This window comes from Oryzias latipes, chromosome 11 (assembly GCF_002234675.1).
Source record: "Oryzias latipes chromosome 11, ASM223467v1".
Taxonomy (NCBI): Eukaryota; Metazoa; Chordata; class Actinopteri; order Beloniformes; family Adrianichthyidae; genus Oryzias; species Oryzias latipes.
In genome coordinates this window covers 17568532-17582800 of record NC_019869.2, presented here as the reverse complement: position 1 = coordinate 17582800, position 14269 = coordinate 17568532, and the positions used below count along the sequence as shown (strand labels likewise).

Here is a 14269-nt window from a genome sequence, read left to right as displayed (position 1 = left end):
TCCACGTCATTCTCATCAAATCATATCATCCTAAATCACAGGCCTCAAAAAACAGGAGAAAACAAAAACACTGCTCAACTGAAAGGAAGCAGTTCGGCCAAAAAATAATAATGTTACAAGATAAAGAAGCATTTAGATTTTTTTTTTAGCTTTTTGAGATAGTAATGTTTTATAAATTCTAAGTTTTGTACAATTTACAAGGCTCTGGAGAAAACTCTAATTTTAGAAGATATTTTTAAAAAAGGGCGGGGGTTGCCAGTTGTAATATTTCAGTGGTGTGTCATGTTACCGTGGCTGCAGGCTGGCCACGCCTGGCCAGGATTTTTTTTGATGACTCACTGCAGTGGTCAGTCACACAGAAGCACACGTGTTCATCCCCTGCCTGGAGAGGATGTGATGCTAAAATCCTATTTTGTGACTTACTCAAGTCCCAGAAATGTGTTTTTTTTCCTATCCAAACAAGTACTTTTACTTAAGAAACTATTAGAAAGTTGAAATTTAATTTAAAGAAGTTAGCAAAACTTGCAAGATTGTCATGCAGCAGCTTTTAGGATACTGAATGTACAGTTTATAGAATAAATGATTGTTTTATGAATTTAAAGACATGCTTTTTGTATCCACAGATCATTAAAAACCATTAGCAGATCAGATATAGCAGGAACTCAAATGAAAACCAGAATCCAAAGTAACATTCATTGGAAATGTGTGTTTTTGCACAAAAGTATAACTGGATGTAAGAGATAGGAATAGAAAGCCCGCCAGAAATAGCTAAAACTGAGAAACTGCTGAGATTTATGAAAAAATGATGAGGCTTTAAGAGAAGACAATGTCAGAGTGGCTCAGTGTTGAACTAAAAAAGGCTTTGAAAAAAAAGCAGCAAATAAATTAGTGCTCGTTTCTAAATAGCATCACAATAAGAAGAACTGTTCCAGGAAGAGAAGGAACACGAGTGCTTCTGTGTGACTGACCACCGCTGTGACTCATAGAAAAGTCCTGCCTGGGCGTGGCCGGCCCACCACGCCTGCAGCCATGGCAACATGACACACCACAGAAATATGGGCAAACACAGAGGAAGGCCAGAACAGTGGTCAGAAGCCTGAACATCGCTACTGGCAACACAAAACAGAAACATTTTTCTAGCAAAGACAACAAACATCAACACTGACAGAAGTGGAAAATAGATATGGTGACTTTAAAAGCAGAAGAATAAGGCGAGTTTAGCATTTGTTTTTGTTGCTAATGTCCCGTTCTTCAGATGAAAACACAGAATTCAAGAGTTCTTTAAAGATCGAGTATCTGCTGCTCTGTGCAGACTGCTGGCAGAATGGCAACTGCTCGGCCACAATGGGACCCTCAGCCGTTTCTTCACTGCGCTGCCACAATTTGTTAATACGATTAGCATGCTCAGTCTGGAAGGACCTTTTTGACAAATTCTCAAAATCAGGTTAATCCACAAATTAAAATCTAAGGATTTATGTTGTTGTTGTCTTTTGTCGATATTTTCTGTTTTACTAAAAGCTATAGATAGGATTTTTAAGTTTTTGAAGTGCATTGCAGTGCCACACAAAAAACACGATCCTTCACTAAACAAGTTCTGTATAGTAGAAAAACCATCTGTCTTGATGCTGCTTTCAGTTAAGATGCTCTAAACTCCTGGCAGAGGCTGCCAGTGATAAGGTTTTGATTTTTTCTTCCATTCTTTGACTACAAACGTGTTCGAAATGACAGTAATTGGAAAAAGAAAGCTATTTAAATCCTTGCACGATATCTTGCAAATACATGTGTTTGATCACTTACTCATCTAAATGAAATCATTCCAGGACTAAAATGAATCCCAGTCATCTAGACAGGAGTAGCATGTTGTTAGGAATCACTTGGGAGACTTTTAAGGACTAGGTCGCATAATCAGTGGTTCGACAATGGCTTTTTAAACCACCAAAGCAGTACAAAGAAAACTCAAACAAGGACTATTGGACAAAGTTTATCTTAAGTCACAAGAATGTCCTGAGAATATTGTATCAGTATAATATATGTGGTGTCATTAATGGAGTCCTACATGGCAGTTCCTCCTTCATAAACTCTCACAATGGTGTTTCCTTCACTTAAGCTCCTCCACAGAGCAGCTCATCTCTTCTCAATCAGGCTCTTGGATAAATATGTCTCTTCTTCTAGTTTTCCACACAACCCCAACAGAAACAGTAAGTTCCAGCAACAGGAGTAAAATACGAAGTTGTGCAGGGGAAGAACTTTGCACAGGATCTAAAGCCCTCTGGAGTTTGGCAGGGGCAAACAGCAGCTTCATGCAGATCAGCATCACCAAAACACGCAGCTGAATCAGGCGGAGGGACTTGGGAGGTGTTGTCCCCAGCTCAGGCAGCAAAAGCAGCTAAGCTTCGGCAGTCACACCATGAAGCTGAAACCTCCCGCTTGTGAAGTCAGGCTGCGGTCTTTCATCTTTCCAGCATCGGTCAACAGTCAGGAAAATACTTTCTGAAATATGAAGATGCAATTACTGTGACCTCCGCGACCTCCATCAGTCTACATACCTGGGTGGAGTAAAACCAAAGTTTGACACATTCCAACTGAAGTTCCAGTACTCAGGCATTCAGCGATGTTTGTTTGCATTAATAAGAGCACAGGTGGACTGGGAATCTTTGGAAAACAGAACTTACTCAAAATCAGGCAAAAATGTGGGTCAGACTATGCCCTGAGGTTCAGCTTTTTCTGATTTTGTCAACGCATTCTTGTTATATAGTATTAGGCTCTGAATATTTACAAAACATAAAAGCTAGCAGGTGTAATTTTTTTATGGCTGTTTTTGAATGTATTACAAAAAAAACTTTTTTGGGCTAAAATTGATGTGAATTCAAATTTAAAAAAAAAACTTTGCTTTGTTTTGAGTTCAAAACTAAGCTGGTAAGCTGCAGGAAAACGCACAGCAGAGAAAAAGAAAAGGCAACGTTTTTGACTCGACAAGGCACCTCACTGAATGTTGGAGACTGTTTTGCCTGGAGGGAGGGCTGGCTGTTTTTACAACCAAATCTCATGCAAGGGGAAATACTTATTTTTTACTGTTTGGAAATAAAAGCTAATTCATGAATTTTGTCCTTCCTGATCATTGAATACAGTCCAATCTACCAAGGAGCTAAACTGTGCAAGATTGTGTGCAGAAACCATATCACTTCTAACCTTCACAGGCCAATTCTAAACTTATATGACCTTGGTGACAGAATTTATAGTTTAGGTGTAACAAAATTCAGGTAGAAATCTATCGCAACAAGGGACAAAAATGTCTCCAAGCAGCAGATAAGATCCAGACAGTTCACTTGGCATTAAAACAAAGAGCGCGGCAGACATCACAAGAAGTATCCTGCAGCCTTTCACGCCATAAACCACTTTGAAATCAAACAGCAAAGATTTGAAGAAGAGGAAGATGTGTACATCAGGTGAAAATGTTATTTCCTATTTCAAACATCAGCATGATCACGAGGATTTTTGGGAGGGCAAAAAAATTACAAGAAAATTATCTTTTAAGTCAAAAAAGGCCATAAAAATTATCTCTTGCAGAAATTACAGAAATCTTTCCGATCCATTATTTAGTAAATTAAAGATGGTTAAATGTAAACATTTAGTTGATTAAACTATTTTAAAATGAATGCATAAAGAAGAGTTGTTAAATGCAACAAAATACTTACAATTTAAAAGGATGAGACATTTTCTCATTGCCAAAATTAAGAACCAAAACAAAGGAAAGATGTGTTTTCATTCAAGGAGTCAAGATATGGAACAATCTCAACCAATCAATTCAAAAGTTAAAAAAACTTAAAGAATTGTTACTGAAAATCAAATCAATGAAGGGTGTTGCTCAATTCCAGACACCCACATTTAAAAATAAGGTACAATCTTGCAAGTAGTTCTGTTATTCTAAACTGAATGTTTTGATGTAAACAAGTGTATTTGCTATATAACAGATATGTCTATATATGTTTATATACCTTTTTTTTATTCTTTTCTTTCTCCTTAGTATGTAAAAGAGGCAGAAAAAAATAAGTTTTGTTCTTTCTGCTCCATTTCATTTCCCAGGCATGAGATCTTTTGTAATATCTATTGTTATTGTTGTTTTATGGAAATGAAAATTAAAATAAAATAAGTTGGTGCTGAAGACGCAGTACCAGCTTCCTTCTGTTTTTTCTTAAAAATAAACCTTTAACAAAGAAAAAGTGCACACGTGTCCGATTCCACAGAGCAAAATATGTTTTTTTTTTCAAAAACAAAGCTCTCATTGTAAGACTTAACAGGCTGTAAATGAGTGTTATAAGATTTTTTAAAGGCTTGACTGCAGCTGACAAACAAGTGTGAACCGAACTGTTCAGGAGATGCCAGAATTTCTGAAAGAAAAAGCCTTAATGGTCTAAAGTTAATGTGCAGACCTCAGGGCCATTTCAGGCAAAGGAAAATGAAGCTCAGCAACTTGAACAGCTCTCAACAATGTGAACTGATTTTATTAGGCTCTATTAGCAGGCATTTTTGCCAGTCAACAGTGGCTTCACCAGCAGTGCCACCTACTGGCTACTAAACAAGAAAGTCAAATAAAAAAGTGGTCATTTGGTTTTAGTAATTTTAATTCACTTTCCCTGACAAAAATCAGAAAAAGAAGATTGGCAGAGCTTACAAAGGATGAGTGTCATGGCAGAGCTGGACAACCACATGAATTACTGTATAAAATAAGGCTAATGAGGCTAGATAATCACATCAGGAAAGTTAAGAGGCTCAACCAAGATTGTGGTCAGAATTGATGAAGATGATACTCACTGACAGGATTACACCAACTGTTGCCAAGCAACTCAGACCCCAAACCAAACCACTCAACCAGACGAGAACTCAAACAAAAGCTACTTCATCGTTACATCTGGAAGAGTTTTTATTTCCTTCTCTTTTTTCTGAAATACTTCTGTCTTTTACTTTAACATGGAGGAACATTGCTTTAAAGAGTGTGTGGTGTGACTCATAACTTCATCAGCCTTAACCATGATCTTTATGTGAGAACAAAGCTACAGCAGCACCTAAAATACATCAGTGGCTCGGCAACAATTTACGATTCTTAGTCTTCAATGTGTATTTGGGTCAATAATATTTGGGACAAGGCAGCACACGTCTGAACAAAGGCTAGAGGCTTAAACTAATGACATTATTTGCATTTACTTAGTTATGGAGCCACTTTTTCACATATTTTATCAATAGATTTTACATTTGAAATAAAAATAGATAAAAATTGAGTTTTTTTAATGTGTAAGGTAACTGCACTAGCTCTGGAACATCCAACTGTTAACAGTGTGTTTATCCCATTTATTTTCCCATTTTTGAATGGTCAATTGGTCATGGATGGTTCATCCATCTTTTGTCTTTGATGCTAACAGTGATGTTTAAAGCTTTTAATTTGCACAATAAGCTAAAATATTTCAAAGTGACTCTTGTTGGACCTGGGGTCAGAATCTCTTAAACTAAAGCTCTTAAACATTGAATCAAATCACACTTTATGTATTAAAAAAAATCACTTTACAGTTAAAAGCAAGCAGGCATACAGAATTTTAAAAATGTAACTTAAATTCCAAACCACCCCTTTGCCCTCCCCTTCCCCTCCATTGACACCTACACCTCATGACCCCCCACACACACAATATAGATTAATACAGGAAAACATGCCTGTACTTGCAACAGAAACATATAGCTGGGCTCTGCTGTGAGGAGACAGCATTTTGGTAATCTATTCATACCAGGAGGTCAGCCGCAGGAGCATCGCCACGGCGCCACCCAGATCGAGACAGCAACAGGGGCCCACTCACTGCAAAGCTGGACCCCAGCTCCCCTAGTGAGGGCGATCACCGTGCAACAACCCCAGACTAAACTGGCAAACAGAAGGGGGAAAATACTGGGGCTAAAAAAAGTTACCGGTAAGTTGAATACATAATGTATTTAAATATATAAAACTAAAAGTAAATACAATTAAAATAAATACATTAAAATAATTCAAATTAATTAATTACAAATGTTTATGATAAATAACCAGATAAGATCATCTAAATAAGGTGGATCTTGGTGGATTAGTCTTGTGTTACGGTACAAAATAGTTTCTTCTGACATTTAACTTAAAAACTAGGTTTAAATTATGTTCAAAGTAATGAGCTCAGTTAAGGTCAAACTGAATTTTCACATTTATAACTAGAGGGGACTCAATTTAGCTCGATTTAAAAACAAACTTAGCCGTTTTTTTTTTTTTTAAGTTTTGTTATAACGGCTAAAAAAATATATCAATAAACTAAATAAACGAAAAATTATTTGTTGTAGTTTAACGGATTTTGCTTCTTGAATAGCAACAATATTTGTTGTGATTGATTTAGTGCCAAATGACAAAACTAAAGAAAACTGTTTTGAAAATTAGTTTGTCATGGTGGACAAATTAGAAGAAATTATTTGAAAAAAGATTGTATTAAAATGTTAAATTGACATTATTCCAAAATTGTAATTTGACAAGTTTTTATTTTAAAAGTGAAATTCTGTTAGCTTATCAACTAAGTAATTCCAAATGTACATTTTTGTAACTGCTTACTGTAGGCAGGCATTGAACAACATTAAATGCTTAAAATCACATAATAAATAAACTAAAACTTGTACCTAAACAATGTAGAACAGAGCATTTTAAAAAAACAAAAATTGTAAAAGTTGAATAAATTTGAAGTCTGGTGCACTTGTACACAAGTGGTAGTAGATCCTTTCAGGGGTGTTTTGAACCCCAGGCTGTACAGCGGGGAACTCTAACGGCTGGTCACACATGCCTATATCTCAAATAACAGCCTAAGAATCTGAGGGCTGTAGAACGCTGCTGCATCTGATAGCAGGAAAGTATCATATGACCTCATTAACAGAGCATGAAACACAGACAGGATGTATGTATCCGCAGCTGAAGCATGTCTTTACAAAGTCACTTGATATTTCCAAGACCTACAACTGAAGAAATACAGTCGTAGATATCTATACTTCACAAACACTCAAACTTCTGGAATTTTAGCTCCTGCAAAGAAACATTGTGAAAACATTTTATTTAGACTACATCTAAATTCCCTCAAATGTCACAAACCTGCTGGATCTTAATAATATCACGTTTCAGATTAATGGCATATTTTAGAAAGTTACTGCAATAACATGAAGATTGCCTGGAAATAAAAAAAGATACATTTTCATCGATTTGGGAGGTTTTTCAAAAATGCATTTAGAACCTAGGCAATGTTTCAAACCCACATATGTTTTTTCAGTTTAGTAAAAATTTGATATAAAGTATGATTCTCTTTCAGGATCTCAAATAAAAAATTGGAAACATGAAATATTTTATCTGTGACAAAGAGGTTGCTTAAAGTCTACATTTTATTGTTCTTTAATGTGTTTTTTTGTCTTTAAATATATATATAAATAAATAAAACAAGACTTGCACAACTCTCAAATGGCAGCCATTTATGAATATGAAACCATATGCTTATAGACCCTGTGTGCACTCATTAGGTTTTGTAGGTGTGTAGTAGTGTAGGTGTTCTTTCACAAATCTGTTGCAGATCGAATGGTAACCAAAAATTCTGGGCTTACATCCTAAAGTTTTAACCTTTTTCTTCTAGTTGAGGGCGTGGAAGGCAGAGAAGCTTGTGATTAAATAGAAAAACCCAATCAGAAACAAACGGACAACATATAAGCAACTTCCTAAGATGTGTCCTCGGCTGTAAACTGTGATTAATGCTAATTATTTAAAAAATATATATATATTCTGGTAATTCTTATGTAAACAGTAGCAAATGTAAAATCATCTTCAAGAACCAAACAATCAACAATCAAAATTAACTGCAACACGGAGGAGCACAGATGGTTTAAAACCCACACCATGCTCTGACAATGAAACGCTTAGTTTGGGTTAGATACAAAGTCTTAACATGGACAGGCTGACAGATGAGGTTAGAAAGGAATTACCATGGACTATAATGTTTGCAGACGATATTGTGATTTGTAGCGAGAACAAAGGACAGGTGGAGAAGAACAATAAAACTACACTAAACTAAACTGATGACTTGACAAATTTGAACCGGAAAGAGAGACGCTTAACTACACTAAGGGGGATTGACTTAACTGAAGACACCATTAGCTATTTACCAAGTGAAAGCAGAACATAATCGAAAACAAACCAAAGTGGAGAACATAGTCGTCACGAGTAAAGTCGATAAACTATTTTCTTCAAGACAAAAGACTAAAAAAAATCTCAAAATTTTAAGGTCAAGGAAAAATGTGGCTGTTAGAATGATGGCAAAAAGTGAGAAACAAACCTTTTTTCACTTTTATTCTTAGTACTGCTGAACACAACACACAATTAACATTCCCTCAAAATCAGAACTTTGCACATCCAGAAGATAATCTTAACTCTCTTGTTAAAAAACAGGTACATTAAAGTAACACAGGGAGTAATGGTGCTGAGATGACAACTTGCTTACCAATGAACTGGTGTCAATGAGTAAGCAGCGCTGTTTTAGTGACATCTTCTGGTGTGCCCAACGAAGCAAAGGGGCTTTGTTTCCAAAAACTTTCTCAGGCTGGTAACTGGTTCCTTCACAGCGCTCTCCAGAACGTTCTTAAAGGTTTAGTTGCCTGCACACTTTGCTCAGAAACTCCCACACTTTGGCAGGTTCTTTGGGCACTGAAGTCTTGTCCAATTATGCACAACACAGCGTTTTCTTTTGACTGAACCAGCTTTTGTAAACTATGTTATCCTCTTAGAGATGTAAATGTGAGTCCACCTTTTTACAGTCATGGAAAAAAACTCAACATTTCATCTATTTCTTCTATTGTTCAGCTTTTTGGGGGCTTGCCTTGCTTTGTCTTTATCATAAATGAGAGAGACAAAATGTTAAAGAATTAGGGAATCATGCTGTATGAATTTACAAAAATCTATTTGTAAATTGATGCAGAAAACAAACATTTATTAGCTACAAACAAGCAAGAATTCTGTCCCATACAGAATTTTTTCTTCTTTTAAGAAGCTCTTTTATCCCCCGTTCATAATCTGTGTTAATGTCACCTGTTGGAACTGGTTATCTGCAAAAACACTTTATTCACACCCTTAAACAGCAACCTCTCTACCAAATGTGGTGTGAAAAGACACGAGGGACAAGATTTTACACCTGAACAAGATGAGGATGAACTAATCTACAATGAGCAAGTAGCTTGGAGAGATGAAATCAACTGTTGGAGAAATTATTAGAAAATGGAAGAAATGCAACATCACTCATAATCTTGAGCTCCACCTCCACCCAAAGTGATCTTGAACGGTGAGAAAACAAAGAGAGCTGAGACAACAGTGACAAAAGGTTACTATTAGTAGCACATGAATTCAAATCCTGCTCCAAAGGTCCTGCTGTTTCAACCAGTACATGTTCAGGTTAACCTAAAGTTCTCCAGAGGCCATCTAGATAACCCAGAGGAAGATTGGGAGAATGTCATATTGTCAGATGAAACCAAAATGGAAATCTTTGGCATAAACACCACTCACCATCTTTGGAGGGGGAAAAAAAATTGTTTTTTTTCGACTTATTCCAAGAATATCATACCTACTGTGAAGCATGGGAGTTGAAACATCACGCGATGAGACTGGTTTTCTGCATAGGGAACTGATCTATCTTAAAGAGTGAATGGGACCACATTTGGTGATATTCTGGGGGGGAAAAAACTCGGTGAGAAAACTGAGGATGAAACGTGGTTGGACCTTCCAGCATGAGAATGATCCAAACACATCGCATGGGCAACAAAGCAGTGGCTACTTAAAAAGGTTCTGAAGTAGTCTAGCCTGTCATTGGACCTCAATCCAATAAAAGGCCTGTTGTCCAGCCACAATCCCAAAACATCACTGTTCTAGTCTAGAGAAGGTCTTCATGGAAACATGGACCAAGATAGTAGCTGCAGGATGTGTAAATCTGGTGAAGACCAGGAAATGCAAACCAGGGAGACATTACAAAGTATCATCTTTTGTTACCGACCAAATGCGTATTTTCTGCACTATTATGCAAATAAATGATTTAAGAATCATAAAATATGATATCCTGGATTCATTTGTTTTACATCTGGTCTGTCACTGTTGAAATGCATCTATGAAGAACATTATAGACCTCTTATCTTTTTAAGTGGGACAATTTGGAGGATATGTTTTTGCCACACTTTATAGCTCAGATTGGTTGAAAAAGTCTTTCAAAAAAAGAATAGATCAGAAACATCAGTCACAGTATTCTACAACTTGTTATGTCAGCTACAGCTACAGAAAAGGAACTCATACTGCCATCTGATGTTTGATGACATAATTACAGACTGATACACATCAGCTACATGTCTTATACACAAAACTTTTCATTCATCCCTCTGTAGGGATACTTCCATAGAAATTAGATGCAGAACCAGAATTCAAATATAAGGCAGTTCTGTATGCCAAACAAACTTTATTAACATGTAATAGCCAAGTCAGAATCAATTGCCAGAGGAAGAACAGCTACTCCACCAGCTTCCTCTGGCTCAATAGTCAAGCTACTTTCTCTGCATGAGCAGTTTCTGCCAGGCAGAGTAGCGTTCAGGGGAGTCACTGCAATACTGTGGCATTGCAGCAGCCACTCTGCAGCAACCCCCCATGCAATGCTTTTCCTACTGAAGACGCATTCAATGTGCCCCATGCTGCAGTAGCATCTCAGCTGTACTTTTATAAACACCATCATCAGCACAGAAATCGGCTCTGCCTCTGCACTAAACCTGGTTATGCCTGCAAACAGAAAAAAACAAACAAACAAAAGCTTTTTATTCCTTTTGTGGAGAGATTGAGAGTGAGGGAGAGCAAGAGATTAAAATTCCTTTGGTTAATACTACATCAAAAGATTCCTGGCTGACCGACAGGCTATGTCCATATGATGACGAAGTTCTCACCAGAGAGGCATTGTGGGAAACAAGGCGGTACCGAGCACATGCTGGTAACGGCATGACTCAGAGAAAGTTAAAAGGAGTACCTTTGAGGGAGCAGATCTCATGCTGGATGGAGCGTGCTGGATCCATCCCCACTGTGTCTTTGCAGGGCTTCAGCAGCCAAGTCAGAGCTCTGCAAGGTCAGCTGAGCAGCACAGCCCCATGCAGGAGGATGCAATAGATTCTCTGTCGTTTCAGTCCTCCCTCCTCGCCTCTCTCTGCTCTGCCACAGAAGTTGAAAGCTTGATTTTGTTTCCCAGCTACTTTTTGCCTGCTCTCACAAAACCCCTGTCAGCAGGGAAACTGAAAGAACGGAGCACACCGCCCTCCTTTCCATCTCCTGCCCCTCCCTGATGTAGTCCTGTCTCTATTGTGGTGTTTGATGGGGAGGAGCTCCACAGGAGCACTATGGCAGTGTGCAGAGCCGCTGCCTGGCAGCTAGTGCAGAGTTTAAAATGACCTAATCGAGGGGTAGTTGATCAAATTATTAAATAGGATGTGGAAATGTTTATGGACGGACAAAAAGATTATATTAAAATGATACTCAAACCAAAAATAAAGGTAATTGCTCTAAAATTATGAATCTAATTAAAACTTCAGTGTAATTTTATAATAGAAAAGTCACATTTGAGATATTTGAAGAACCTCTTGAGAACGATTTGTCTTCCCACTCTATGGAAGCATATCTGTCTCATAATTTAAAAAAAAGTCAATACCTGACATGCTTTTTCATTTTCACAATGAAGCTGCATTTGTTGACTCAAAAAAAAAAAAAAAAATAAATCTCCCACAGGTCTTCCTCAACACCGCTCATTCTGTCACTTCATTAAAATGAGTGAGCACCAACCCGGCCTCTGACCTGGAAATGCTGACTGCAAATAAGTTATGCGACACTCTTTGCGGGTGGATGTGAAAACGAAATTGCAATCCCCTTTGCATTATTGCTTTGATTACGTCAGAAAATAAGCGGTGTTGAGGAAGAAGGCATTTTGGAAGATTGATTTTTTTTTTTTTTGAGTCGATGCAGTTATATTGTGAACATCAAAAACCATTTCTGTTAATCCATTTTAATTGTCAAATTAGATATTTCTAATTGAATTTTGCAACACATTTTCTAGAGAACTTTTTTTAAAATGAAATGTCAAATACCATTTTCTTTATCATTTTAATTAGGTGACAGAATGAAATACTTTTTCATTGTGAAAATGTAAAAGCATTTTAGGTATTGACTTTTAAATTTACTTATGAGACAGAAATGCTTCCATACCAATCCAATTCAAATGTGTAAATAAATAAATAAATAAATAAATAAATAAATAAATAAATAAATAAATAAATAAATAAATAAATAAATAAATAAATGATGTTCTAACCTGATTCAAGCATTTGTGACTCAACAACATTTACTGCCAACTTGTTTTACTCCTATGTGAGGTGGCTCCTTATTTTCAAGAAATCTGCAGAGTGAAGGAAACATTGGGGCTTAACAGACAAACAGTTTGATCAGTTCAGACTACAGTAATTAAACAGATAAGATCCAGGTTTTTACCCACCTATAAGCATTGTCTCTATCTCAAATAGATCTGCTGCAAAGGATGTCCTTAGGTCATGATGCAGTTCCTTAAAGACTGCTACAATTCCCTCTAAAAGTTTTGGTATCAACACCTGTGGTGGGAAAACATTTTTTAGACTTTTATTTTGTCTCCTCTCCATACAAACATGCCCCTGCCTTTAGATAAGCTGTGTGACAGCGACACATGTTTGGGTTAACACACAGCAAAGAAAAGCTACTTTGCAAGTGTCATGCACAAGGCGACACTTGGACTATCAGATAGTCATTTGATGGTTAGGCATATTAACTACATGAAACCACTGATTTTATTCCACTTGATTCCACAAGCAGACACATCTACATTATATTAATATCATAATTGTCATGCACTTCCACCCTCATCCGTTCCAGATTGCACTCTAACAAAGTAATGACCTTCTGAAAGCAAAGCTAGGCATTAATTGTATTAGCAAAACTGCATCAGTGGAGTTGGAATATCTCAAGCAATCAAAACAAAAAAACTAAAGAACACAAACAATGAAATCTATACATAGATATATCAAATCTAGTTAGCACATTTAGCCATAATTGATTTGAAAGTAAATATAAAAGAAGATAAAGAAATGCACACATGTACATACATAAAAAAACATACACTCACCCACTGCTTTATTAGTGCACCTTGCTAGTACCAGATTGGACCCCCTTACACCTTTAGAGCTCCCTTAAGCCTTGGTGTCATAGATTCAACAAGGTACCTTCTTCAGAGAGTTTGGTCCATATTGACATGATAGAATCACGCAGTTGGTGCAGATATGTCAGCTGAACATCCATGATGCCAATCGTCTGTTAATGAGTCCAGTGAACTCATGTTCAAGAAACCAGTCTGAGATAATTCCAGCTTGATGACATGGCGTCTTATCTTGCTGGAAGTAGTCATCAGAAGATGGGTCACTGTGGTCACAATATACATATTTAAAGGGAAACTGACATTTTTGTCAACCTATTGTATATAATGTTGCTGTGGCCAAAACCACTTATTGCTGTCTCTGTTGTTTCTCCCCGTTTGTGACGCGTGTATGGATACACACGTTTATGCTCATAAACTTGTATACTAACACTTTCCACTAATATTACCATCGTATTCTTATGTTTATTTATTTATTTATTATTATATTTTTCTTTTAAGCCACTCATTTTCATTCTTTTATGCTTTATTTATTGCTTCATAGGTGTCCTTTTTTTCCACGTTTGTATTGTGAGATGATTTGTTTTTTGTGACACATTGGGGAAAACTAAACTAAAAGGATAGACATGGTCAACAACAATACCCAGGTAGGCTGTGGCGTTGTATCCATGCTCAATTGATACCTAGGGGCCCAAAGTGTGCCAAGAAAATATCTCCCACACCATTGCATCACCACCACCAGCCTGAACCAAGGCAAATTGGATCCATGCTTTCATGAAATTCTTACCCTATTATACGAATGTCGCAGCAGAAATAAAGACTCATCAGACCAGGCAACGTTTTTCCAATCTTCTATTGTCTAATTTTGGTGAGCCTGTCTGAATTGTAGCCTCAGTTTCCTATTCTTAGCTTCCAGGAGAGGAACACGGTGTTGTCTTCTGCTGCTGTAGCCCATCTGCCTCAAGGTTGGACATGTTGTGCATTTAGAGATGCTTTTCTAC

At 37.0% G+C, this 14269-nt stretch overlaps 1 protein-coding gene across 7 annotated transcripts in view; it reads right to left on the bottom strand.

Moving 5' to 3' along the window:
• LOC101160251 (plectin) overlaps nucleotides 1-14269 on the bottom strand; it is a 91430-nt gene that overhangs the window by 54431 nt on the left and 22730 nt on the right. For 2 of the 7 annotated variants that reach the window (XM_023959985.1, XM_020707213.2), the window contains exon 1: nucleotides 11073-11712. The exons of the other annotated variants lie outside the window; for them this stretch is intronic. In XM_023959985.1, coding sequence (XP_023815753.1) covers nucleotides 11073-11118 — 46 coding nt within the window. In that variant the 5' untranslated portion in view covers nucleotides 11119-11712. Of the gene's footprint in view, nucleotides 1-11072; nucleotides 11713-14269 lie in introns of those variants that run through there. 7 annotated transcript variants of the gene reach the window in all.